The sequence below is a fragment of the Pelodiscus sinensis genome, chromosome 1, assembly GCF_049634645.1.
Source record: "Pelodiscus sinensis isolate JC-2024 chromosome 1, ASM4963464v1, whole genome shotgun sequence".
NCBI lineage: Eukaryota > Metazoa > Chordata > Testudines > Trionychidae > Pelodiscus > Pelodiscus sinensis.
The window spans coordinates 91,514,993-91,542,559 of record NC_134711.1 but is presented as its reverse complement, the minus strand read 5'-3'; the positions used below and the strand labels follow the sequence as shown (position 1 = coordinate 91,542,559).

Sequence of the window (27,567 nt, the reverse complement as noted above, 5' to 3'; positions counted from 1 at the left end):
CCAGCTCCCCTACTAGGACAAATAATAGCAAAAGCAAAGGAACAGCAGCTGCCTCTCCCCAAGACTAAGTAACAATAGCCCGAATTTGCCAGCTCTCCTGATTGCATTGTGAGCCTTGCTCTGTTGGGGGAGGGGGAGGAGTTGTAAAGCCCCAGCTCCTGGAGTCCTGTGATGATGTGAAACTCGGTTTTCTTTTTTTTTTTCCAATGGAAGTGTGGTTATGGTCTTTGTTAGAGTGATAAGCCTGAAAATGCTCAAAAGCAAACAGATGCTGAGAGTGCAAGTATTTTGAGGGGAAGGTGCAAGAACGATGTTTTTCTATTTGTACAGCACTTCGCTCTGTGGGGTTCAGGTCCATATATCTGTCTAGGATATTTATATGGCTCCATTACTAGTATCTGAAGTCTCTCAGTCATTTTAATTTCTGTTTCATCAAGTTACCCCTGGGGTAGCTGCCTCAACCATCCTATGAATGGAACCCACAGGGCCCAGGAGAATACCGGGGAGCCTGGCACAGAGTGGCAGAAGGAGAAAGCCCCCTACACTCATCACAGCAGTGGTAGCTGGAGCGACCTGGCAGCCTGCTCCCTGCTGCCCATCTCCCAGCTTGCTGCACTCAGGGAGATGGGCAGTGGAGAGGAGCAAGTTGCTGGGTTGCCCCAGCTCCACTGCTATCCCATGCCAGGTCCCCCAGTAATTCCCAGCCCACATTGCTTGGGGGAGGGGGATTTTGGGCAAGCGATGTAATGGGGTCGGGGGAGTGGGGTAGGGGCAGGACTTGGGGAAGGGGCTGAGTACGGGCAGGGCCTGCAGTTGGGGGTGGAGGGGAGTTGCGCCAGGCCCCACTAGGGATAGCGCTGAAGCAAATACTTTGTACAAATGGGAAACAGAGGCACATAGAGGCTAAGTGACTTTCCCATGGTCACACAGGAAGTCTGTAGAAGAGATTGGAGGTGTTATAGCAAAACAAGTAATAATAAAATAAATTAAAAAGATTCACAATTATATTTAATCCCATGATTTTTCAGTTAAGTAATGATTTTGGGGCCCTGACTCATGATTTTTGAACATGCGGTGTTAGCCATGTTGTACACACAGAACAGAAGCTTCCACTTTTCACATAATTTCCCACCACACCACGTAAAACAGAACTTCAGCTCTACTTTGCATTCAACAATAGCTGTAGTCCATGGATACCAACCCATTTATGTGACAAGGGTATTGATTTTTATCATTCTAATTCTAATCTACATCAGTTAACAAAGATCAAGTTTTTAAGCTCCCAGCACTTGTGTGTTACACCTTATTACAACACATGTCCGACTTTGCCAACACCCAGTTTTAAAAGGGCTTAGGGATCACAAAGGCTTTGTCAAAGTGAGATTCTATGGCACCTATAGCACTAAAAGAATCACAGCACGGTACAAAATACAGTGAAGACTGCATTAAACAATCCATTCCCAAAAGGCAACACCTTGGATTAAGCAACTATTTTATGATCCCCCCCAAGTTTTCCAATACAGTTTGGTTCAACTTATTATTAGTGAACCAATTCTACCAGGCAGACGAGTTTTCCTTCTCTCTTTGCAGATTGCTTAAGACTTTTTTGTTCACAATGTAGCAAAAAAAAAACAACCAACAACACTGTTTGGAATTATAGCCCCTTGAGGTGGGGAATGGTAGTTGGGCTGTATGCATGTGGCCAAAATTTCCTGGTACCAAAGACATTGGAGCAACAACATGCTCTTAAAAGAGTAACGAGACCTTTCATGTCTATGCAAGAGCTACAGGGGACTTTGAAAACATTGGCAAAGTAGGACATTTTGTTTAAAAAGCAACACACTGATTATTTCCAAACATGACAAAAGAGCTCTCTAGAGTGTTACAAAGCTTTGAGACGGAAGATAAGAATCACACTGCACATTGGAGACCTCCAATGAATCTTTTAGCAGAACAGGAAGAAACAGCCTTGACAGTAACAGTAGCTTAAACTAGTATTAATAACCAAGCAGGGATGGGGGTAACACCTTTTGAGCCTTTTGCGTTTATCACAAAATAGGGAACAAACCCATTTTTCCACCTTCCATCTCGCCTTTCAGTCTCAAGACTGCCTGAAATATGTAAATAGGATGACAGGAAGTGATGTCAGCTATAGCAATTTCTCTTAGACTTGACTGCCAATTTTCAGGAAGAAAATGAAGGTGGCTGTACAGCATCCAAAGGGGCTTGGGAAAGGAATATCACTTTCATTCATAGCCAAGACACAAGCAGACAATTCACCATTAAACCACAGATCCAAAATGTAGCATGAAACAAATTTCCTCTACCGTAAAAATAATAGACTCTATATCTGCTTTGTCTTTCTAGTCTTTTTTCTTTCTTCTGATTCAGTCGCTTTTCTACAGGCTCATAGAAGAATCCATTCTCCTCCAACTAATTTCTATAGTTTTCACCTTTTTCTAATGTTTCCATTGATTTCTCCCCTAAGATCCTTCCTCTTTCTTAATAATTTTGTTTTATGATTTTACTTTCTTCTCTCATATAAGCCCCTATTCTGCAAAGTATTTAAATACAGTGGAATGTCTTGTATGCATCTGTGCTTTGCTGGATCAGAGTCAGTTCAGTCTGACCACAATTCATCCTTGAGAACTCTGCTACTTAGATTCCTTTGGAAACCCCGAGGTCCCAGACTTGGAATCCCTGTTTTCAGGAATTCCAAGGGCAGGGGAACAGCTGGTGATCTCTAGTTCTCCACTTTTGTGTCTGGACAGTTTCTCCTTCTGATATTGTACTCTCTCTAATAGGTGGTAGTGGAGAGGAACGCATGAGTTAATTCCACTCCTACTAAGCACCTCTGATGGCCTGGACACTTTAGGAGTTCCCACATCCTAAGGTTGTGGTGCTGCTGCTGCTTTCAGGAATCTGACTGTGCTGGGAACAGTTTATATGTAATGAAATATCAGAGAGAGACAACCAAATTCAGCCCCGGTGTAAATAGGCTCATTCTCACTAACTCCAAATCCTTCTCACTAGTCAGGTGGTGCCTTCATAGCCAGTGTTGGTTACAATATCTCCTGCAGCTGTAGAAATCAATCATGCCCAAACAGTGCTCCTCTTTCCCTCCAAGTCCTTTTTTGCTTTTCCCAAGCCTTCTGGAAAAACTGACGAGCACTCCTCCTAGCTCAGCAAGCATTTAACCTGCCCTTCTCTGTCTTGCTAGTTCTCGCTTATATGCCATCATTATGTATATAAGGGCAAGTTTCCCCCATTTTGGCAGAGAACAGGGGCTGCCAGACTTAACCAAGCCAGTTCCCCCAAACAAGCAAACAACATTAAAAAAAAAACTCTCAAACCCCCAAAACAAAGAAAAACAAAGCTCCTGGTAAAAGTTAACAACAGAAGGCTAAGCAGGAAATATGAAATTCCTGTCTCCTGGAGCTAGGACAATGACTGACAATTTCTGCCATTTCAGAAGAATAAAATCTGGGAGAAAATATGCTGCCCTTTCATCTCTAGAGACATGGGTTCAATCCAGTCCTGGAGCTACAAGTGACAAAGGGTTGAAGGGTCACAGTCAGAGCTTTTTTCTGCTTTCTAAAAGTCATGAAGGATGTAGATGCACAGGCACTGAAGACGGCATTTGGATACTCCGTGAACATCCCTGCTTTCCCCTTGACCTATAGTATGTTCATAGGGCTTTATCCCAATCCTTCTGTTGGGAGGATAGGCCACAGTGCAGTAGACTTGCCAGGTAGGAATAGTTTCCTGACATCCAGCTGTGGAATGTTCTCTTTGCTCTACTTTAGGACTACTCAACACGCGACCTGCGGGCCACATGCAGCCAGTGGCCCGTTTGTTTGTGGCCCGCGGTGCAGTTTGGGTTTACATGGGGCTCAACACGCCGTCTGCGGGTGAGATCCTTTGAACATGGCCTCCTCTGGGAACACATGCCACAATGGCAAATCAATACAGTGGTCTTCAGTTGACGTGCATTTTAGTAGTTAATTTCCTTGACTGTCGTTGCTCATGAAAAGTGCTGTCATATGGGTGGAAATCAGGTAAATATTGCATTTTATTAATATCAGCGGAACTGACTTAAATGTGTGTTGTGTAGTCTTACCTTAATCTTTGTATTCATGCCCGTCAGTATGAAAGAAGCGATTTGCATATATTTGCATGTATATGCAACCATACTTAAGTTGCAGCCCTCGGCATGTGCTGTATCATTGTGGCCCCTGGGGCTTCCAAAGTTGAGTAGCCCTGCTCTACTTCATCTCATTACTTCTGGGCTGTGTTTCTCACTGAGCTTTTTCTTAACTCCCCCCACCATTGCACGGCTGCCTATGCAGCTCCACCAATAGTAGCAATGGGGAGAATGCTAGTTTAAGCAAGGCTTTAGTGTTTATACTCACAATTCAGGTAAGCCTGTTGAGAGCCTATACTAGAGCTCTCCCTGAGGACTGGACTGGTGATAACTCAGGCTATATGCATGCTGTGATAAAAAACCTGCTGCACTGAGTCTCAGACAAGCCTAGGCCAGCTGATTTGTGTTCACTGGGCCAGGACTGCAGCAGCAGGCCTATATAATTGAGGTGTAGTTGTTCAAACTGGGGCTGTAGCCAACTCTGAGACACTCCCTCCCCCCAACAGACACAGGGTCCCAGCCCCTTGGCTCCAGGCCATGCCCCAATCTCGACACCACAACTTTACAGACCCACAAACTTGAATCAACTGATCCAGGCCCACTGCAGTCATGCCACTTATCTTCTATTGGAGTGCAGACATACCTTTAAAAGGCTACGTCTACACTGGCAGCTTCTTGCGCAAAAACTCTTCCAGAAGAGATGTGCTTTTGCGCAAGAGCAGCCATGCCAGTGTAGACACTCTCTTGCGCAAGAAAGCTCTGATGGTCATTTTAACCATAGGGCTTTCTTGTGCAAGAAATTCATGTTGCCTGTCTACACTGGCGTCTTGAGCAAAAACAGTTGCGCAAAAGGGCTTATTCCTGAGCTGGAGTGTCAGAGTTCTTGTGTAGGAAGCCCTGATTTCATACATTAGAACATCAGTTTACTTGATCAAGAACACGCGGCCAGTGTAGACAGGCAGCAAGTTTTTGCGCAAGAGCAGCCGCTTTTGCGCAAGATCGCGCCAGTGTAGACACAGCCTTAGTGTAACTAAAGTCTTAATTACATTCCTTTAAATCCCACCCTATGACCGTCTCTCCTTGCAGTTTACAATCCTGTTACTCATAGACTGAAATCCTCCCTCCCCCCCCCCATTACCATCATCTACTAAATGAGATGTATTTAATTTTAAACTCTTTTATTGTAACTCAAGCTCTTCATTCCTTGAAACAGGAACACTAGCGCCTAACACATTCTGGACACTAATATAGCCTAATAGTCTCAGAGGGGTAGCTGTGTTCGTCTGTAACTTCAAAACAACAAGCAGTCCTATGGCACCTACACAGTATCCTAAACTCGAAATAAGCTATGCAATTTGCCCTACACAAATTGCATATCTTATTTTGAATCTATTTCAAAATAGCTTATTTTGAAACTTGGCATGTCTACACAGTGCCAAATTTCGAAATCAAAGAATCCTAGGGCTGAAAGAGACTCCAGGAGGTCATAGAGGCCAGCCCCCTACCCAAAGAAGGAACAACCCTAACTAAATCATCCCAGCCAGGGTGTTGTCAAGCTAGGACTTAAAAACCTCTAGGGATAGAGACTTCACCAGCTCACTAGGTAACCCATTCCAGTGCTTCACCACCCTCCTAGTGAAATAGTTTTTCCTAATATCCAACTTAGACCTCCCTCACTGTAACTTGAGACCATTGCTCCTTGTTCTGCCATCCCTCACTACTGAGAACAGCCTCTCTCCATCCTCTTTGGAACCTCCCTTCAGGAAGTTGAAGGCTGCTATCAAATCCCCCCTCACTCTTCTCTTTTGCAGACTAAATAATTCCAAATCCCTCAGCCTCTCCTTGTAGGTCATGCGCTCCAGCACCCTAATCATTTTGGTTGCCCTCCACTGGACCCTCTTTAATGTGTCCATATCCTTTGTATAGTGGGGGGCCCAGAACTGGATGCAATATTCCAGATGTGGCCTCACCAGTGCCAAATAAAGGGGCATAATCACTTCTCTAGATCTGCTGAAAATAACATGCTATTTCGAGACATCTCTTAACCCTCATGGAATGAGAGTTACCAGGATGCCAAAATAGCGTGCCCATTATTTCAAAAGATATTTTGAAATAACATGCGGCTTGTGTAGATGCAGGGTAGCTATTTCAGGATACCTCTGGTACCCTGAAATAGCAGTGTAGTGTAGATGTACCCTTAGAGACTAACAAATATATTATATCATGAGTTTTTGTGGGTAAAAGCCACTTCATCAGATGAGCTGGAGTGGAAATTACAGCACTGCCACCAACAGTATCAGCAGCATCTGTCTTCCCCCTGCCCCCATCCTGGCTTTTGTTGATGGAAACCTAGTGCAGATTAGTTTCCAACTCCTAGAGGGATTAAGTGGATAATCCAGGTACTAAATATGGTGCTAGTCCTTGAATAGATCTGTGCCATTTAAAAGAACAACTTTCACATGGGTGAGGGTGGAGGGGTGAGAGAAAATTCAAGCAGGGGGCATTTGAAAAGGAAAGGCAGATTATTGATTCCACTCTCCCAAAGCCTTGGCTAGCTAGTTACTGTTTGTCTTTGCTATGACTTTAGATAATTCTGCTGGAACTGCAGGCTCACTCACTCCGGTCCCCTCCACTCCAAACCACAATCCTGGATCTTACAAGTGCAAAATTATGTGATCAAATTGGTAATTAAAAGACTGATATCTTTTGTTCCCCTGGGAGCTGCAGTGATGTCACCACTGCAGCGTTTGTGAAGGATTTATCAAGAAAGAGGCAGGAGGGGAAAAAATCTGGAGAGACATGATCCAAGAGTGTAGAGACAAGGTGGGAAATCTTGAGTACTAGTTCTGGCTCTGCCAATGGCTCCTGCTCTGACCTGTAATTCCCCTCTTAGTTCCCCATCTGTAAATGGGAATTACCCACCTGGCAGGATAGATTTGCACTCCCCACTCTCCATTAATACAGCACCTGGGCACCCCTGTTTTTAAATAATTCTCACAATCTCTCCCCCCTCCCCCGAAGTAAGGAAGCACTATTAATTCCAGCTTACACTGGGGAACTGAGGCACAGGGAGGCTAAATATTTGGCCAGTGACACACAGGAAGTCTACAGCAGAGGAGGGATTCTAACCCAGCTCTCTCCATCCCCAGGCTGTTGCCTTGAGAACCCAACTATCAATTTTTGGGTTGGGCAGTAAAGTGTTGTGAATGTGAACAGTCTGTATGTTGCTTTCACCCTTAGTCAGGGAAAATTAAGAAGTGGTGAAAGGCAATTACATAAGACTGTGCAAGCGTCTGCTCATGTGTGGGAAGCTGGTGCAGCTCCAGATTCTCTCCATTGCTCTGTGTACCAGGGATTTGATAAGTCCAGCTCCATTGGGGCTTTTCTACTACTGGACTAATTTTCCACCACTGCTAGCATTGGGGCATTTCCACTGGTGGTAGCAATGACACAAGCTCTGCTGTAGGCTATCTGCCAATATTTTTAACCATTGTGTCCTCCAATCCTGTTCAGAACCGGTCTAGAGAACATGGGGTTTAAAGTGCCAGCAGTCACTACAGGTTGAACTTCTCTAGTCTGGCACCCTTAGGACCTTACCAGGGCCAAACCAGAGAATTTTCTGAACACGAGAGGTTAATATTGTCTAGCAGCATAACCAACACTTCCCCTGCTTACTGGGCCCCTAGAGTACATCTACACAGCAGAAATATTTTGGAATAACTGACATTATTTCAAAATAACAAAATGTGCATCTACACACACAGCCAATATTTCGAAATAATGTTGAGCTGGAGCAGCTGAGGGGTAGGTGCAGGAGTCAAGGCAGGGGTGGGCAGCTCAGCGATAGGGAGGTATGTGCAGGAGTCAGGGCCGGAGGTTGTGGAGGATGGGAGGCTTAGGGGAAGGGTTTGAGAAGTGTGGGGGGAGGCTCAGAGCTGGGATTGCTAGATCCCCCTCATACCCTAATGTGTGGCCCTTCCTCATGCTGCGCTGCCAGCACCTCCAGCAGATCACCCTGAGCTCCACCAGGAAGTGCCCTCCAGCTGACCCAGGTGCTGGAAGAGGCCCCAGTTTCTGAGGTAGCAGAGCCGATCTTTGGCTTGGAGCAGGGTGCCCAGCTTCCTCTGCTGCTCCTGTGCCTGCAGCACCTTGGCGCTGAACTCAGCCACCCTGCCATGGGCCACACCAAAGTACCAAGCCAGGCGGGCCAGCAGCTCCGCTCCAGGGCCCTGTAGAAGCGCATGAACACAACTCTGCAGAACTCAACCGGCAGCGATGCCTCCTCCTGAGTCTCCCATGGAGGCCAAGGGGACATGCAGCAGCTCAGCAGCTCCTCCATGGCCAGGCTTAGAGCCGCCAGGCCTGAGCCCAGGGAGGCGACAGTGCCTGCTTCTGCAAGGCTCACACAAGGTCTCATGATCCATCAGCATGGTGACACTGCTAGGCCACTTTGGCAGGATGCAGGGCCGGCAGAGCAGGTGCGGCGCAAGCAGGAAAGGGTCTACCCGACTCATGCTGGCCAACCTGCACCTCGCTGGAAGTTCTTGGCCAGTGGCCCCAGGCTCCTCACCACACCCAAAGTGCCTTAATGGGGGGTATGGCAGGGACTGCACATGTCTGGCTGCCAGATCCCATGAGTTGTCCAGGGAGGCAGCAGCACAGGGTAGGGGGTCAGAGGATGTTGCCGGGGGATACGGAGTAGCCTCTGTCTGCAGTGAGCCTGGGCCCACTTCAGGCAGAGGCTGCTTCATGGCAGCAGCCTCTGTCCGTGGGGGGACCGAGCTTCCCACGGACAGGGGCAGCTGTGGGAGAAGTTTCTGTCTGCAGCAAGCCTGGGCCACCACGGACAGAGGCTGCTTCACGGCAGCCTAGCCTCACTCCCTCCCCTCCCCCAGCAGCCTCTGTCTGTGGGGAGCTCGGACCCCCCATGGACAGGGGCTGCTGCCACCCTAAACTGCTGCCTCTGCATCACAGGCAACAGTGCGGGGTGGCAGGCAGCCAGTCTGCGAAGGGAGCTGGTTTTTAAACTAGCTCCCCTCACAGACTGGCTCCCGCTTGGCACCCCACCCTGCTGCCTGTGATAGAGAGACAGCAACTCAGGGTGGCAAGGGGCTCCCTAGGAGTGGGGCTGGAAGCGCACTGGCTGCTGGCCCCACCCCTGGGACTGTAGAACAGTCGACTAACCATTAAGAATTTATGAAATGAGTTGACTATTCCATTACCCGCTATCTAACATCCATAGTGGCAACAAGATATCTGTCACCATCATAATCACGAATGCTTTTGCTTCACACACTTCTTTGAGATGTCCAAGCTGTGCAGAGCAAAATAGTAGAGGTGTCACAAACAGAACCCAGGTCCTTGTCACTCCAACAGCCATGCACTAATCACTTGACCATCCTGACCTGTTGACCTGATGCACTCCAGGACCTCCCCCCCTCCACCCACTCACCCACACACCATTACTATGTCTGAGTTTCCAGCCATAGCAGCAAGCTCCCAGTGAGGTGAAGGTTAGTAATTAACTCATATATCACAGGCCTGTTATCTACCTAAGTAACACAAACACAGACACCTTACACATGGGTTAAGAAGGTGTGATTTTTGTAATGGGACTGTTTCTGAACAGACAGGGAGTCCCTATTGGGGGCTTTCCTTCTGCAAAATATCCAGATGTTATTTACTTATATTCTATTGTTATCTTGAGGCCCTAACAAGGATCGGGCTCCATTGTGCTAGGTGCTGTACAAACACATGGTGAGTGACGGTCCCTGGGCCAAAGGGCTTACAGACAGACAGACAAGGGTGAGAGAAAGGCGTGATTATTTATCCCCCTTTTACAGAATGGGAGCAGAGGCACAAAGATGGGTGACTTACTCAAGGTCACAGAGGTGATGGCAGAGCCAAAAAATGAACCCAGATCTCCTGAGTCCCCAGAAGCATCTTCTCCAGAAGAGCAACCTTTCTCCCTAAGTAGTCCCTGCTCCTCAGCCTTATCCAAACCTAGGCCTACCTGACCCACCTACTTTGGTTTAACTGTGTTACTCAGGAGTGTGAAAAACCTACCCTCTTGAGCGACATAATTTCACTGACCTAACCCACTGTGTAGACAGCACTGTGTCAGCAGGAGAGCTTCTCCAGCTGGCATAGCTACCACCTCTCAGAGCATCTTTCCCAGAAGTGCTACAGCAGTGCAGCTATGCCAATGCAAGTCTCTAGGGCAGACCAGCCCTGCTGGCTCCAGGACTCTGCAGCTGCTGAATGTTTACTGGAGTCTGAAACCCACTTCTCTCCCCAGCCTGTCCTCTCTCCCCTGGGCTCACTTTGGAGGGTTCCCCCTTGATTACAGCCAGATCTCCCACTTGTTTCTCTTTGCCCCACTCACTTCCCCCTCTGAACTGTCTTCCCACCAAGAATAAATCCAGGGACTAAGGTCCCAACACGGGCACCCAGCCGTGGCTGCACCAGTGCTGATTCTTATTCAGCAAGAGTCCAGATTGCAGAGGTAGCCTCAGGGGTCATGGTGGGAAGGGCTGTCTGCTCTTCCCATCACGCTCGTTTGCTCCTACTCTCTTGATGCTGCCACATCCCTTGTTGCAGCTTTCCCATGTCATCCACCAGCACCTCCTCCTGGCCTCCCTTCGCCATGCACACCCGCAGCACCTCCAGTACTCGCTGGAGCCGCCGGTCCAGAGCCTCCAGGTGAGGCTCTGATAGGACTGGCGAGAGATGGTCTGAATCCATCGACTCCCGCATGATGTCACTGAGGCGGTACGGCTCCGTAGCAAGCAGCTGCAAGCGCAAGAATGTCGATTTCTTGATACTAAGAGTGGGGGTGGGAAGAAGAAAGAAAAGGGAGAAAATAAAAATCAACCATGTAAAGGACAGCCACGCCACCCTCTGAGATTCATGGAGTGATTTCCATCCTTAGCAATCCCAAAGCGCTTTGCAGACAGAAGATGCAGGGATCGCTCACCCACTGCTGATACTCAGACACCTGTGGGTGGGGCGCAGCAGCCACTCTTCTCCACGTGACAGAGATCCTGCAGTGTGTGTGTGTGTGTGTTGGGGGGGGGAGATGGATCCAGTCACTCAAATCCAGACAGGGCCATTCCTGAACCAGAACAATCGGGGGTCCATTGATTCCTTCGAAAGCTACCCAGTCAGGGGTGGAGTGGGGCAGGAAGGAAGGGGCAAAGAGAGCCATTACCTGCAGCACTGCTGGAGAGGGGCCAGGATGGACATTTCATCGTGAGAATGTCTCCCAAATCTAAGAGGAACAAAAAGAGTGCCGGTTTCCTGGACGGGTCGGATGTACCCCTTATGGGCTGTGCAATATTGTCCATCCCACCTGCGCCAGAAACCTCAGCAGTAACATGTCAATGACATCACAAGCAGTGTCTGGGCCACCACAACATTCCCAGCATGTGCAAAGACTGGCCCCACCTCCACAGCCTCCTCATGGCCTCCCCGTGTGTGTGGTGTTCTCCAAATTTCCTGTCAGCAGGAGCCAATCTTCCATCCTTACCCTCGGCCGTTGTCCAGATGAAGCAGGAAGGTGTTGTTCCCAAACTTCTCAAAGGTCTCATAGTGGTGTCGGTCCATATTACCTGCAGAGGGGAGAGGAGAACAGTGTTAGGGAAGGACAAAGGTAAACAATCTACTTCAAGCACACCCTGAGCTCAAGAGATTGAGTAGGAAAGAAGAATGATCCTAACAATCACCACTCAGGATGACAGAGCCACGAGCAATAATCAGCACTGGAGTTATCAACAATAGATCCTGTCAGCCAAACTCTCCTGCTTTTTAGATAGAATTACAAAGTTAATGATTTAAGGGATGGGTCACAATTGGATCTTAGTAAAGCTTTGGATACTTTGGCTCATAGATTCTGAAAATAGATGTCAATATCATTTTGGATATGCCACTATCCAGTAGACTGCAGTCTGAACGAAATACCTCAGAAAGACTCACAAGCAATGGCAATGCTGCGAGTTGGGAAGAGTAGCCTAAAGAAAGAAGCTGCAGAGATCAGTTTTGGAGCCATCTTATTTAACATCCAGGAAGAAGGATTGAATGGCATGTTAAAGACTTTTGCAGCTAGTACTAAACTGGAAGGAGCTGCAAACCCCAGTGAGGAGAGAAAAGTAACAGAAGTGACTTAGGGGCTTATCTACACATAACAACTGTACTGCTTTAACTATATTGCTATGGATAAATCAGCCATGATTCCTGAACCCACACAAGGAATTGCCATGAGACACATTTAGACTTCACTCTAATTAAAGCAAAAGCTGTAGAATAAGATATTACTCTGAGCAAGGATTTTGACAGAATTGTACCAGCATTGGGTTGGACTGATTGACACAGAGCCCCAAAGAGAACAGATCAGATTTTGCTGGACATGCTCAGGACCCTCACAATCCAATTTTGTTTGCACCTGGAGTCATCTGCTCAAGCATACAATTTGAAGCAGATCACGTCCTCACACTGTTTTTCCATGCCCTGCTGACAGATTTATCGACAGCAGCATCCAGATTGAACTGTGACCTCACCTGCAGTGACCTCAAGAGAGGCAAGATCTGATGGGATTTACTGCTTGAAAACATGAATTCAGAGGTAATACTGGAAGCAGAAAAGCAGCAGACACTGGATCTGCTTGTCTCTGTGTACCAAAATTTAGTCTAACTGAAAACTTACTATGGCAGAATTCTAAGAATGTAAGGTATTGTAAGCAGCAAGGGAAAATAAACTACAGGAGAACTAAATAGCTAGCCATGATAACAGAGATAAGCGGATAAGTCATAGGGATCAGACTGATAATCAAGTCCAGTCTCCTCCCTTTAGCAGTGGCCAATGCAATACACTTCAGAGGAAAATATAACACTTGCTTAATGGACAATTTATCCAATAATATGCCTATGTGGGGTAAGAAATAAAATAATGGGTAAGATCTCCAAAGTCCCTTGCAAGACAATGCTGAGGTATCAAGCAAGGAGATATCAGGAACATAAATGTATTCCAAACTACAGAAAGAAGAGTCAAGAAGAAAAATGATGACTGCTATTCCAGTATGTCGTCAGAACGTAAAGAAGGATGCAGGAAAGGGCCAGCACCAGAGGGTGAACACTGGCTAGCACAGTAACGTGCCAAGATTTAAAAATGCAATGATTAGTGATTTGGGGTCCCTGATCTGGGACAACTTACAAGGCTTGATTTGCAGAGAGCCAGTACTCAAAGCCTTTTGACAATCACATCACTTTAAGATGTATCAAATTGGGCATCTAAAATCACTCAACACTTTTGAAAGTCTTGGCCATAGTTCCACATTTACTTCAGAGGAAGAAAATCAGAGAAAGAGGGAGAGAGAGGGGCACTGTCTGTTACAAACCCCCTAACATTTGGGAAATCAGCATTCAGACATCTGCTTCAGTGAACAACCTTGAACTTTGGGGTCAGAGAACAGAAGTGTTTGCAAACATAGATAACAATACTAAAGGAAGGGTCAAAGCAAGAAAATGACCTGCAGAGAAACAGGAAACTCCTAGAGAGTGAGTGAAGTTGCTATGTTCAGCAATACCTAGATAAGTCTTATTGCTGTACTACAGCATGCCCAGTTAATCCATCTGATGGTATTTGATAGGGTACAGCCTGAACTAAATCCAGGAAAGAAAGAGGCAAATAAGTAGTAAAATGAAAATGGAGAAGGGGCTGAAAAGAAGAGATTACTGATGGCAAATCTAAGACATTGATTTAGAAGTCTAAGTTGGGAGGAGGGGAGTTGGAGAGGATCAGTTTGTCCCCAGCATGAAACTGAGATGGAAGGTCTCTAACTGTTCTCACTATAACAATCCAGGGCTACCTGAAAGCTGTTAACGGATAATAGCCATAAATGGAGCAGAAGTAAGTCCAATGGCACAAGCATCAAATCAGTCTGTTTGCATCAGTGACAAAAGATAGTGGAAAACTGAAACTATCCAAGTTATGTAACCAATTAAAGAAACTGGAACTCAGCAGAGACAACAGACAAACAGTGATCAAAACATGCTGTTCAGATCCTTAAGTGAGCAGAACATTGTAAACAGCACCAAGGCAGGGCACTGGAAAATCTGTCCATAGCAAAGAAGGGTATGAAACAGGAGGAGCAGAAATGAAAGTGGTGGTGGGGGAAACACCGATACCATTAGCCAGTGACAGGGCAATAGACATCATTGTCCTTCAACTGAATGCACCTGTGCAGCAAATGCAAAAAAACTTCAGCAAAGGTAATGTAGATCCTACTGTTCCACCACCTGGAGATAAGTTAAAATCATCAATCACCCTGTGTAAGAGCACAAGACATACAGGCCACAGAGATTTACATCCCACATGGCCCCACTGAAGTAAACATAAGTTCTTCTCCCATTCTAGGGCAGGCATTCGGAACACAGCCAGCCAACTGGCCTTTATTCCTGGTTTCAGTCATCTAAGGTGAGGTTACAAAAGAGCATGTCCCTGTCATGTGGCAGTGGTCAGGATGCACTGACTCTGGATGTCTACACAGCAAATCAAACCCTGCAGCTCACCCGAGCTAGCTAACTTGGGGCTGGGCTGTTTCATTCAGACTTCTGGACTTGGGCCAGAGTCTGAACTCTGGGATCCACCCACCCTGCAGAGTCCTAGAACCCCGGCTCCAGCCCAACCCTGGAAATCTATACAGCAATGAAACAGGCCCTCAGCCTAGCCCTGTGAGCCCAATTTGGCTGGCATGGGCCAACCACAGGTTTTTTTCTTCTGTGTAGACATACACTCTGGCTGTGTCTACATTGGCACCCCTTTCCAGAAAAGGGACACTAATGAGACCAGTCGGAATTGCAAATGCCGCGGGGGATTTAAATATCTCCCGCGGCATTTGCATGAACATGGCTGCCGCTTTTTTCCGGCTCGGGGTTTTGCCGGAGAAAAGCGCCAGTCTAGACGGGATCTTGTGGAAAATAAGCCCTTTTCCGGAAGATCCCTTATTCCTACTTTCAAAGGAAGTAGGAATAAGGGATCTTCCGGAAAAGGGCTTATTTTCTGCAAGATCCCGTCTAGACTGGCGCTTTTCTCCGGCAAAACCCCGAGCCGGAAAAAAGCGGCAGCCATGTTCATGCAAATGCCGCGGGGGATATTTAAATCCCCCGCGGCATTTGCAATTCCGACTGGTCTCATTAGCGTCCCTTTTCCGGAAAGGGGTGCCAGTGTAGACACAGCCTCTGTGCCTACTATCCCAGCAGATTTAACCATATTTTTACCCTCTTCTTTCCCAATAGATGGCACCATAACACTAGCTGCTTTGAGTGCCTATTGTGGGATGGTAAAAGGCAGATGAACACAAAGCTCATAGATGCTATCAAGCCTTATTGCCTCGATTTAAGGAGTTCCCAGGGCCCCAGCAGCTCAAGAATGGGATAATTTCAGCACAGCTATTTTCATTAGTTGTTACTATTTCTATTATCTTTGTAAAGGGAATTGTGGCTTGTTGTCAGTGTTCGAGAGGGTGAGCCATTGACTCCTGCCAGGAGGATGCAGAAACAGATATAGAAAATGCTAGCCCATAGAGCAAAGCAGGATGCGGAAGTTAGATGTGTGCAGGTGCAAACCTTGGCCCAGATAAGATAAAAAGGCACCTTTACTAAAAGGAATGTAGCTCTCTCAACAGAGTGTAGACCAAGAATGCTGTAGTTTGGTCAATAAGGAAGCACATTAAAGGGCAATATTATACCCACTGTTGTGAAAGTTACTCTGGAATCCTTGATAAGCTGGGCTTCATCCTCCAAAACAATCACCTAAGCCTTAGTGATCTAGGGCAGGTCATTATGATGCCAGTGGTGGTTATAACCATCAAGAAGGAAACAGCTTTTTGTTGCTAGTTGAGAAAGCATAATATGTAACAGGAGTGCTGAGGATGGGGGAGAGCGTAAAGTCCAGAGTTCATTTGATTTAAAACAGAATTAAAACAAAATTCTGAAAGTTAAAGGTTACAATTATAGTGTAAGGATGGAAATAACTTAGGTGGTGTGAAAAGCAATACTGAAGTGCAGCCAAGAGAGGGCAGAGCAAGGGACTCATGCAATAACACTGACAGGCCACAGCTGTGGAGGGATAGTTTGGGAAAGCAGGCAGAGAGGCGGAGATTTCCCCAGGAGGGGCCCTTCAATGCCTAATGAGTTTTGACTGATCTATAAATAACAAAAGACGTGACATGCAAGGTCATCTGCCCTCTCAGATTTGCTGCTTGGCTTGTACTGAGCATGGCTCCCACAGACTGAGCTTGTTCAGTAACATTGCTGAAGACAGCTGCCCTGACTTTTCCCCCTCCCCGTACTATTTACAGGCACTGTCTGTCAATACAAATATCTATGCACACCCTCAGATATCCCAAACACCTATGCAAACCTCCTTGCAGGTACAGGTGTGTCACAAGTGAGCAGATCTGTAGGCCTAGGCCTAAGAGAGCATGGGGCAGGTTGAGGGCTCCTCCTGCCAGGAGAGGGGCACACACTCACCCATCAGGAAGTCAAGCACAGTCATGTCTATGAGGTCGAGCAGGCGGGAGCCGCTGTCGTAAGGCGGTGTCTTTCTCACCTCAGTGCAATAATTCTGATTCAGCTCCCAGCTTAGAAGAGAGGCCAAAGGGGGAAATCACAGGGTGTTCTCCTAGGTTCCAGGGGGGTTGGAGGTGAGGGGAGCATCATAGAAACTCTGCATGACTCCTTTTCATCATTTGGGCTTTTCTTGCCTTCTCAACCCCTACCCCCATCCTTGGATTTGAAAGGACAGTTTATAGTAGATGTTTCCTCTCATGCATGGCCATGCTGTAGGGAACACCACCACCTTCAGCTTGCATCCCTGACCCAATGCCTTACCTCTGTCTGTACCACCTTCCCCCCACAGACACTTCCTCTTCCCCACACAGCTGTCAGTCTTGCTGTCCTCCTGCCACACCGCTCCTGCAGCCCCCACACCACCTACACCCCCAACCTTCCCTCCCAACATACTCACTCTGCCTTCTTGCTCTTGTGGTATGAGCGTCTCCAAGGGCTGCGCCAGGAGTGGCGTTTGGCTAGCTCCTTGTCAGGCAGAAGAGCTGCCATGGAGCCCTCGAGCTGGTCGGGTTTGCCACACAAGGCATGCTCCGTGGAGCAATAGTAGGAGCATTCGCCGAAGAAGCAGACATTGTTGGCTGTGGAGAGGCAGCGAGGAAAGAGCAAAGGTCAGCAAAGAGCAGCCTCATGACCTACCCAAGGAGTAGGTCTGGTGAGATGGCACATGGGCTGAGGAAAGCTCACCTGCAGAGCATGGACAGTAATTTTATACCTCAATAGATCCAGTGCTTTTTTTGTGATGCTACTGCCCGGTACGCAGTACCAGCACCTCCAGTCAGATCTGAACAACTTTTCCCCTGGAGTACCAGCACCCCCTTTTTTTAAAAAAGCAAAAAAACCACCAAATAGATCTATCTTAAAATAAAGCAGGTCTGCTCTAATTAACTTAAATGGGTGCCATTATGGCTGGGACGCAGCAAGCACATAGCTCGGATCCCACTGTCACACCCACAGATTGAAATACACAGCTGGCAGGAGATCAGGGAGATGTGGGAGAAGACATGTCCACTGGATAAATTAGCTGAGAAGTCCTGTATCTTGGAAAAGAGGCAGCCAGGCAAGTAAGTCCAAGGGAAGATGGGATTCATGGGAAGGTAGTGAGATGGAGCAACCAAGCAGATAATCTGGATTGGAGGGAAACATAGAACCCAGGCAGATAATCTGGAGCAGCTCCAGAACACTCAGGCAGGTGATTTGCACCCGGAGACACTGCAGATCATTCCTTAATCACATCCAGGTTGGGCAGTGGCAAGTGGGGCGGGAAGATGTGTTCACTGGGGTTGCAGTTCATCCCTCAGCAGCCCAGCCAGGGAGCTTCTGATGGGTGCACGCACACAGAACACTTACCTGGGGAAATGAAGAAGGTTTTAGCCAGTTTCTTGTCAGTTGTGATATCACGAACCTCCTTGGTTATATTCACTAACCGGCCAGCCACTGGGGGAATTCTCCGGAAATCCAGGATCCTTTGGGGACAAGGAGAGCACAGAAAGAAGAAACTGAACAAAACGCAGGACCAAAACCATTTCTTCCCTAAGATGAGTGCTTGTTTCACCGAGAGCTGGACGATAGTAAGAACAGTATCTGCAATGATGTAGCCAGATGAAAAATGACAAGGGCGATTGATCACCATGCTTTTGTGTGTAAGATGTGGGGTCACGAAGGAAAATCTCCACTACCCTATTGTCATAGTATTGCCCATTTGCATGCAAATCACAGGGATTTCACACCTTCTGCTGAAGCTTCAGCTACTGGCAGATGTTGGACACATGTTATGGGACTAGGTGGACCAGGTGGAGGTTGAGTGCAGATCATCTGATCCATTACAGGAACTCCTAAGTTCCTGGAGAAGATACTTTAATGTAGTCTCTCAAATGCAGCTACCATAGCAGCATGAAACCATCAGGGCCTTTTCTTGCAGCCACAGCCTCCTGGGCTGTGATTTGGAGGTGGGGCAAAGCAGCAGCCTCTCCCTCTCTCTGGTGTGCCTAGATTCACTGATGTGGTACTTCTTGCTAGGGCTGCAGCTGGTGAGTTTCCCACCGGCAGTGGGCTCAGGCAGTGAGCTCTGGCCATGGGTCTTTGGTCTCCAGTCCCAGGCTCAGCTGTGTAGTGGAGGTGCCCTAGATTCTGGCCACATAACTTTGCGTTCCTTTCCCCAGTTATGGGCTTCAAGATATGGCTCCCTGCTGCCTCCTCCAGCCACCTACCCCACCCCTATCGCCCTGGGCCCTTGCTGTCTTCTCCGACCTCCATCTAGGGCTTAATCTGTCTTTGCAGTCTGAGGCCACCAAAAATTTGTCCTGAGAAGCCGTGTTCTAATGAAGGCTGAGAATCCCCCAGAAACTCCCTGGCTTTGTCACTATGGAAATATAGAACAGGTTGCATTGGGGCTCTGTCCTACACATGATTGCAACAATGGTAGATTTCAATTGGGTCTGTTGCTAAATGGATATTTGTTCACATCAAAAATTACTTTATAATCTGGCAGGACAATCTGGGCTCGTCTACACTGGCCCCTTTTCCGGAAGGGGCATGTAAATTTCACCAGTCGTAGTAGGGAAATGCACCAGTCTTATTCAAAGTAGGAATAAGAGCCTCCAGAAAAGGGCGCTTTTTCCGGAGGATCGGGGCCAGTGTACACGCTCTTTTCCGGCTTTTTTAAAAGCCGGAAAAAAGCGGCGGACATTTTTATTTAAATGCCGCGGGGGATATTTAAATCCCCCGCGCATTTCCCTACTACGACTGGTGAAATTTACATGCCCCTTCCGGAAAAGGGGCCAGTGTAGATGTAGCCTCTGTGTTTAGGAGAGGCTTGTATTGGAAATGCAGGGGTTAGGATTAGGATACATCAGCAGAGCTGCATGGGAAGCCCACCATCCAGGGCAGACCAGTGGGGATCGGAAGGGTCTGGACAGGAGTACACAGACAGAGCTGAACTGGGGGGAAGAGGAGAGAGGTGCTCTAATGCCAGGCTTGACGTGTACTGACAACTGCTTGTGTCAGGAGGTCCTAGGACTGCTGAAGTAGGAAATGCTGCTGGTTAAGACTGAGGCTGACTGTCAAAGGCATATGTTTCAGGGCTAGATTTGGGCCCCCTGAATAAACAATGGGAGGAGGGGGAGAGATCTTATGAATGAATGAGCATGGAGCTGAATCTGCATAGCACAATGGATGTGCATGATGTTTTGGTGACTGACATATACAAAGATAATTATTTCTCCAAGGTGCTAACAGTCTGAATTAGGATTCTCCTCTTTCCCTACTAGATGGAGTAATGGGGCTCCCTGCAGATGGCAGATTATGTGGCTAAGATCTCAGGACTGCTGCCAGCTCCCTTTAATAAATGTACTCTCTGTCCCCTGAAGAACAGAGTTGGGAACAGGAAGGGCCTTTGAGGGGCTCACCTGTCCAGATGAAAGGCTGCTATTTCTGCATTGTGTCGTTCAAAGTCCGAGAAGTAAAAGAAATCTGCTGGGGTCTCCTGGTCCCGAGTCTGCCTGAAATGGAAGGGAATGTGGGTATGAAACAGAGGCAGTTGAAGCTTCCAGTGCTGAGTCTAAACCTGCTTATCATATGGGCGAAATTTAGAGTTGTTCACATTGTGATCCAGCTCTATGTCACTTCCCCCTCCAAACTCACTGTGAACACCAGAGCCGTACAAACCACTTTCCAACCTGCCATCATTTGCTGCATGTTTCATAGATTCCAAAGCCAGAAGGGACCATTGTGATCTCCTAGCCCAATGGTTCTCAACCCTGGGGCTGCTTGTGGCCCAATCATGCAGGCCATGTGACACCCTCAGGGCCATACAGTACGCAGCTGCGGCCCACACAACACACAGAGAGCTGCTTATGTGGCTCACTGTGATAAGTAGGTTGAGAACCACTGATCTAGCCTGACCTCCTGTATAACCCAGTTCCCAGAAAATCCACCACAACCCTTGGTAAATTGTCCCAATGATGAATTACTCTCCCCATTAAAAATGTACACCTTATTTCCAATCTACATTTGTCTAGCTTCCACATCCAGACACTGGGTCATTTTCTGCCTTTCTCTGCTAGATTGAAGAGCCTATGAAATAAAAATTCTATTACATATTTGTTCCTCACAAAGATATTTATAACCTGTAAACAAGTCACCCCTTAACTGTTTCTATGTTAAACTAAGTAGGCTGAGCAATTTGTGTCCATCATTGTGTCAGGTATATTTCCTAATCTTTTAATCATTGTTATGTCTTTTCTCTGACCTCACTCCAATTTATCAACACCCTTCTTGAAGTGTGGTGACCAGAACTGAATACAGCATTCCAGCAGCAGTTGCATCAATCCCAAATACACCCTGTTTATATATCCCAGGATTGCATTAGGTCTTTTGGCCACAACATCACATGGAGAACTCATGGTTAGCTGATTAACCACCATGACCCCCAAACCTTTTTCAGAGTCATTGCTTCCCAGAACAAGTGTCTCCCATCCTGACACACACACACACACACACACACACAGTCATTCTTTACATATACATGCTGTCAGGCCTTTAGCAGCCCTGGTACATCATGTTGGCTGCCCCCTTTTTATTTACAAAAACACTGCAGAGGCTCAGGAGGCACCCTGAGCTCGGGGCCCCCCAGAACAACTGTCCTCCCTTCACCCCACACCTCATAAGCCCTTCATGCTGTGCAAGCAAAATACAAAATACATTCTAAGAAGATGCTTCCCTCTACCGCTAGAGGTCGCACCACACCATGACAAACAAAGAGCTGAACTGCATGTCTCATGTGTTCCCGGGGAAGGAGGTGTCAGTGGGGGAATTCACCTAAAATCCCCAGCTTCCTGTATGGGGGCTCAGAGAAGTGAGCCCTTGGAATAATGCTAGAGACCCTGCCTCCCTCCACCTCCTAGCTGGATGTCCTCACTAGGTAATGAAAATATTTAAGATGAGCCCAAGCCTGGGGTGCTTTGATCCAGGATATTGGTTCTGGCTCATCTCAGGAACTGATAGGGCCCTGACCCCTCTTACTCACTTCATAGGTTTGAAGAGTGCCTCCCCATAATTTGGGAACGACATGATCAACTTCAGCTGGGTCCCTCCAGGTTTCTGGACTGAAATGAAACAGACAAGAATCAGGGTCAGGGCAGGAGAAAAGGGGCAAAGGGACTGAGGAGAGGAATAGACATAGAGAGAGAGAGAAGGACAGAAAGCAATGCAGACACAGGGCATGCTTGAGAAGAAAAGCAAAGACTGGTACCTGAGCCGATGATTTTCTGCGTAGCCAGTTCCTCCAGCAGAGTGGGAGTGATGGGGTCCTGGCGGGGGTACAGCTCATAGCGATTGATGCCAATGTGGAATTTGAGCCATGTGGGGTAGGTATCATATGGAGTCTTCCCGGTTGGAAGCACCATCTCTGCCTTACTGCTGCTGATCCTGCAGCCCAAAAGCCACCCCCACATAACAACAACAGGGTTTAGGACATGCACTGTGTACTCTCCATCTCCAAAGAGCCTTCTTATGGTCACACCAACACAAGATCAGCCCCTTCTCACACAGCTACCAGCAAACACGAAGCTGGGAAGGGCTAAGGAGGAAATGCACATGGGTGATGAGTATCAGAAGCATGGGGAGGCTAAGTCTTCCCATAAGGGGCAAGGAATGCCAGATGCACCACACCTCTCTTTGGAGGCATGCTGGCCCACCATTTCTGCAGTGGTGCTAGCAGAGGCTGCTGAGAGGTGAGGACACCACTGGCACCCGGCCCATTGGCTTGGACCCACCTATGCTCTATCTTAAGGCACTGCTTGGCTTCTTCTGTCACCCCTTGAGATACCTCCCAGCCTGTAGCTCACTCATGTTCACCCCCTCTCATCCTCCAATTCCTTCCCCTTCAGGCAGAAGGAGACAGAGAAGAGTGATGGGTGTGTGGGACTTCAGAGGGAGAAGGGTGGGTGGGGCCACAGTCCAGACCATAGTGTTTCCCCCACTTCTAGGGACTTTCCATCACTCACACCCAGCCTCCCCAAAGGCAAGAGCCATGTACCAAGAGAATGGGAGCTCACTCCCTGCTATTCCAGGCCAAGGCTCCTACACACACCTCAGTCCTGACTTATAGTATCCCTAGTTCTTCCTGGATTGGGCCCCCACAGTGTACCCTGAATCTGTTCTTATCCGATCACAGGTATTTTAGGGCAGACCAGACTTTGCCCCACAGTGCCTGCTGGGCACAGAACAAAAAGGATGCATTATTTGATGAGCTAAGAAAGATTCCAAAATGTCTCTTTAAGAAAATCAACAGCCGCTCAGATTTATACCGCTCAGCCCTGCTTTGACTGTATTTTTACCTGGGGTCCAAATCTAGCTGAATTCTTTCCAGCATAAGGATTACCAACAGTGAATACAGTTAGTTGCATGATACCAATTATTTTAAAGGAGTCATCTGTATTTATATATTTTAAAATGCTAAGGGGAAAAAGGAGATTCATAGTTATTTTTCAGAAATAATCTCAATGCTGATCCTTTGTTCTGACCCACCATTTCCCTTTAATTTGTCATGCACCTCTGATTTACCCAGGGAAATGAGTTCACAGTATCTGTATTAAAATTACACTGTGTATTTTCTGCACACTTGCATTATTATATTATATTAAAAGTAGCATGTAGGCCCAGATCTGTAAAGGTACTTAAGTATCTAGCTCCCATTGAAATAATAGGAGTTAAAAGCCCTAAATACCTGTGAGGATCTGGGCATTTGAGAATAGGTCCCATTCTGCCATGTACTGTACAAACATGGAATAAAGAGACAGTTCCACCCTCAAAGAGTTTACTATAATCTAAATCTACTCCCATTCCCTGAAAGTATATTGAAATGATACCATCTGATAGTTACACCTTAAAGAACACATACCTATCTTCCAAGTTAAATTATGGACACACGACAGAGTAATCTTCAGAAACAGAGTTAAGGTTGTTTGTGGAAAATAGCTATGCATTTTTCATTCTTTCTAACTTTTATTTTTAATAACTGCAATGTCCTGAAAATTCGGTTCCTTTAAAGTATCCACTGCATATTCACAATAGCAATTACTAATTGGCTTTTATTTTTTCATCTAGGAATAGCGGTGACTGCCAACAGTGGAACATGGGGGATGCAAATAACCGTTATGATATGACAATAGTGTGATCATTGACCACCAATCCTGTGCAGATCACAGAGCATCTTATGAAAGGCAAGGCAGGAAGTAACCCTAAGATTGGAAATAACCTAACTGTTGCTCATCTCATTTCAAGGGGCGGGGTGCTGTCTGGAGAAAGAGAATGCAAATGGTTAGCGCTATGGATAGGAGGAAGAAGACTTCTCACACCCTCGGAGATTGAAGGCTACTAGGTTTGGAAAGGAGGTAAGATACAATAAAGATAACTTATATAAGATAGTGAATTGCACAGAAGTGGCCAACCCAAAAGCTTCCATTTGATTTTTCATTGATCACAAGGAAGCCCTTGCATTAAAGGGAAGTACATTTAAAATGGACTAAAGCAAATATTTACTCAGATCATCTGATTTTGGCTGCCAAATTTGAGCCACTTTAATGGAGCCTGGTTGTCAGAAAGGCTGTATGCCTGCATCTCTGAGGAACCTTCAGTGGGGCTCTTAAAATCACCAGTCACTTCTGAAAACAAAGGCCATAGCCACTACATAACAAGTGGAATTTACTGCTGCAGAACAGCAGAGGCAAATACCTTAGTACAGTTCAAAAGGAGGCCCTCTATGAGACATGGAATAATAATGACTCTGACAGGATAAAGTTGCAATGGCCCATGCTTCCAGGGCCATCCCACAACATTTTGGCACCTGAGGCGGGGAGCTCAAATGATGCCCCCATGCCCCTTTGCTTGGGCCAAAACTTTGAAAGATCTCAATTCTGCCTTCTTCCTGTTCTACTCCTCTCATGGTATTGCAGAGAGAATACATATGCACCAGCAGCAGACACAATTTTCTACATTGTGGGTCCTAGTGGCACCCCCCCCATAGTCTGGCACCTGAGGCGGCCGCTTCAGTTCACCTCATGGTAAGACCAGCCCTGCATGCTTCAGAGCATAAACTGGTCACCTGTTCAGTTCAAAAAATCCCTATCCCCATTAAAATATGGCATAGTATGCACAGTTAAGGTACATTGTGGGAATTTGTTCCTTCCTGCAAAGGATCTGACAGTGGCCACTAATAGAGGAAGACCCATGGTTGGCTTTATCTGTACATGGGCAGCAGCTTAGGATGCCACATTTATGGCCACAGCCCTATGCCAGAACACAAGCTCTGCAAAACATTCTGGGACTGGGATCTAGCCCCAAACCGAGCAGGAAGGAATGAGTTGGGATGCTAAAATAATTATTTAGCCAAGATCCAAATACACTTAGAGCCAGCGTTGGACACAACAGCCCACTAGATGATGGACTATAGGTTGGTCTGGTTACTGTGTTCCAGAAGAATACACTGAGTCAGGTGGTCTCTCACCATTCATCACTCCCACTGCTTTTCAGTGTAAACTTCTCTTTGGGATTGACAGTGAAGAGCTTGTCTTTCTCCATTAGCTCTGGGATTGGCATCTTATAGAGGGGATGCTCAAAGAGTGCTGCCAGCTTTGATCGTCCTGCCCGTGCCAGTTTCACACCTGCCCACTGGTGCTTAAAGTCCCGGTCTCTGAGAACCATCTTGGGTCCACCGCCTGTTGGCGGCCTCCCTTCTAGTAAGCGGGAGCCTTTCTCCACTGAGCTGTTGCTGCTGCTGAAATCCTGAAGGATCCTCAGGCTCAACTTTTTTTGGACTGAAACTACTGGGGTAGGTGGTGGGAGGCCCAAGGGGTTCGCTGCTTTTGAGGAACAGCGGCAGGAGCTGGGAGTAGCTGGGAGAACTAAGTCCAATGCCATGTGCATCAAGAGAGCCAGGAGGAGGAGAAAGAAGAGCAAAATTTTAAACTTCCTTTGGAGCAGAGTCTGCAGTCGGCGTAACATCTTCTCCAGGCTGATACAAATTTCCAAAGGGGGTAGGTAGAGAAGAGTTAATACAGCAGAGCGATCCCCTTGCCCAAAACAAGAATGATGGAGAAGTCCCAAGCAGCGCAGCAGAAAATCCCCCTGGCTTTAGAGATTCAATGTTAAAAAACAAGGGCAACGCAGCAGCTGGAGTTTGCAGGTGAAAACTAAACTAGCAACACGTGTCACCTTCTCTTCTGCCACTGTTGCCGTCTCAGTACAAAAGGTGATTGTATGTGTCCCCAGCAGTACGTCCAGAGCAGCTCCAAGGTCCCTTGTGGAGAGGACCCCCCGAATGTGGCAGCTGTCAGCAGGGCAGAGAGAGGAAGGAAGGTTGCAGCTTGGTTTATCAGTGTTGATAAGGGAAGCGCGGGCAGTGCCAAGGGTTAGAGTGAACGGGGCAAGTTCCAGATCAATAGTAGGAGACTGTTCAATGACAGAAGTGACTTCAGACAATCCTCTCACCTAATCCACTCTGCAGCCTCTCTTCCCAACTGCTTCCCACATATTCACACACGTGCCCCCATTATCCATTCACACTATCAACTCACTCCTACATACAGTACCCACTCACCTACTCCTACCGACTCACGTACCTCCCTCAGTCACCTTGACATATCCACTAATATACCCCCACACACATTTGCATTTGTGTCTATATGCATGCACCTACAGCCACATATTTAGTCACATAGAAAGAACTTGCTCCCACCACCTGTTCACAAAGGGACACTCTCAGATATCTCACACACACATAAATATACACTCAAGTCAACCTCATGTACACTCACATCCCCTCTCATATCTACAAGGCCCCTAAAATATACCAACCTCTTCACTGGTACATATAGAAACACTAAAGCTGGATATACCAACAATTTAACTATTGGCAGAACTAGGGGAGAGACGGGACTGGCACGTCAAGGGTGGCTGCAAATCAGGAGTGAGATGTGCTGGCAAAGCTGCTTCCAGGGTCCCAGGCTTGGAACAGCAGAGGGTGCTGTGGGTCAGGAGCAAGAGGGATAGTACAACTACATCGGGGGGGAGGGGGGGGGGAGATCCTAGAACTGGAATAATAGAGAATGTTTTGGGTCAGAATTTAGCTGCATCATCAAATCTAGGGTAGGGTTCCAGCAGTGGAATAGCAAGGGGTGCTGATGTCATGCTCAAGGTGCCATGGAAGAGTTATGCAAGTACCTGCACTATATGACACCTGCTGGTTGTACTACCTTCCTTTTGCTGATACTGCACTTTTTAGACTAGGACAAGCAAGAACAGAAGTGTGAGAAAGCTGCATCTTCAATAAATTTCAAATTAGCTTGCTAGCTACTTTGAGCCAAATGTATTTGGATGATTTCAATCATTTTGAAGAGCTCCTTAGCCCTAGGAAACCTTCCTGCTTCTTTCCACTGACGTACAATTACGCAAAGTCCATCATGCAGGCCAAGGAAGTAAACAGAAGGGAAAGTTTCCCAGATTTAACACAGCCCTGCAAAGCTGGCAATCACAAACTTATTGTAACAGCCACTAGGGGCCGGAATGTCTTGAAGTGAAAGGTCAGCACTGGGGTACAGGAGTCAAAGATGCCAGTTTTCCTTTTAAAACTTTCCTTTCACCTAAGAGGTCTGGGGAAAGGAGAATGGATAATTCAGGGGGCTGGAGCTAAGATGTGAAATCCTTCATGGCCATGTCAGCAGATTAAACCTGGGCCTAGGTCCGGGGGGCTGGATGACCGGAGATTCTTTTCACACATTCCTGACTCGGTATCACTCCCAC

General features: G+C 47.1%; 1 protein-coding gene and 1 long non-coding RNA gene across 2 annotated transcripts in view; one reads left to right on the top strand and one right to left on the bottom strand.

Annotated features, from left to right (window-relative positions):
- LOC112545115 (uncharacterized) overlaps positions 1 to 27,567 on the top strand; it is a 33,576-nt gene that overhangs the window by 3,022 nt on the left and 2,987 nt on the right. The window contains exon 2 of the long non-coding RNA XR_003088540.2: positions 24,052 to 24,161. This is a non-coding gene — a long non-coding RNA (uncharacterized LOC112545115). The remainder of the gene's footprint in view (positions 1 to 24,051; positions 24,162 to 27,567) is intronic.
- Positions 9,627 to 25,786, bottom strand: LOC102452627 (extracellular serine/threonine protein kinase FAM20C-like). Its single transcript, XM_014571464.3, has 10 exons — positions 25,274 to 25,786; positions 22,019 to 22,194; positions 21,794 to 21,872; positions 20,175 to 20,267; positions 18,118 to 18,233; positions 17,168 to 17,348; positions 16,672 to 16,781; positions 11,673 to 11,754; positions 11,355 to 11,414; positions 9,627 to 10,967 (listed from the first exon to the last, which is right to left on the bottom strand). The coding sequence occupies exons 1-10, from the start codon at positions 25,768 to 25,770 to the stop codon at positions 10,694 to 10,696; spliced, it is 1,668 nt and encodes a 555-aa protein (XP_014426950.3). The 5' UTR covers positions 25,771 to 25,786; the 3' UTR covers positions 9,627 to 10,693.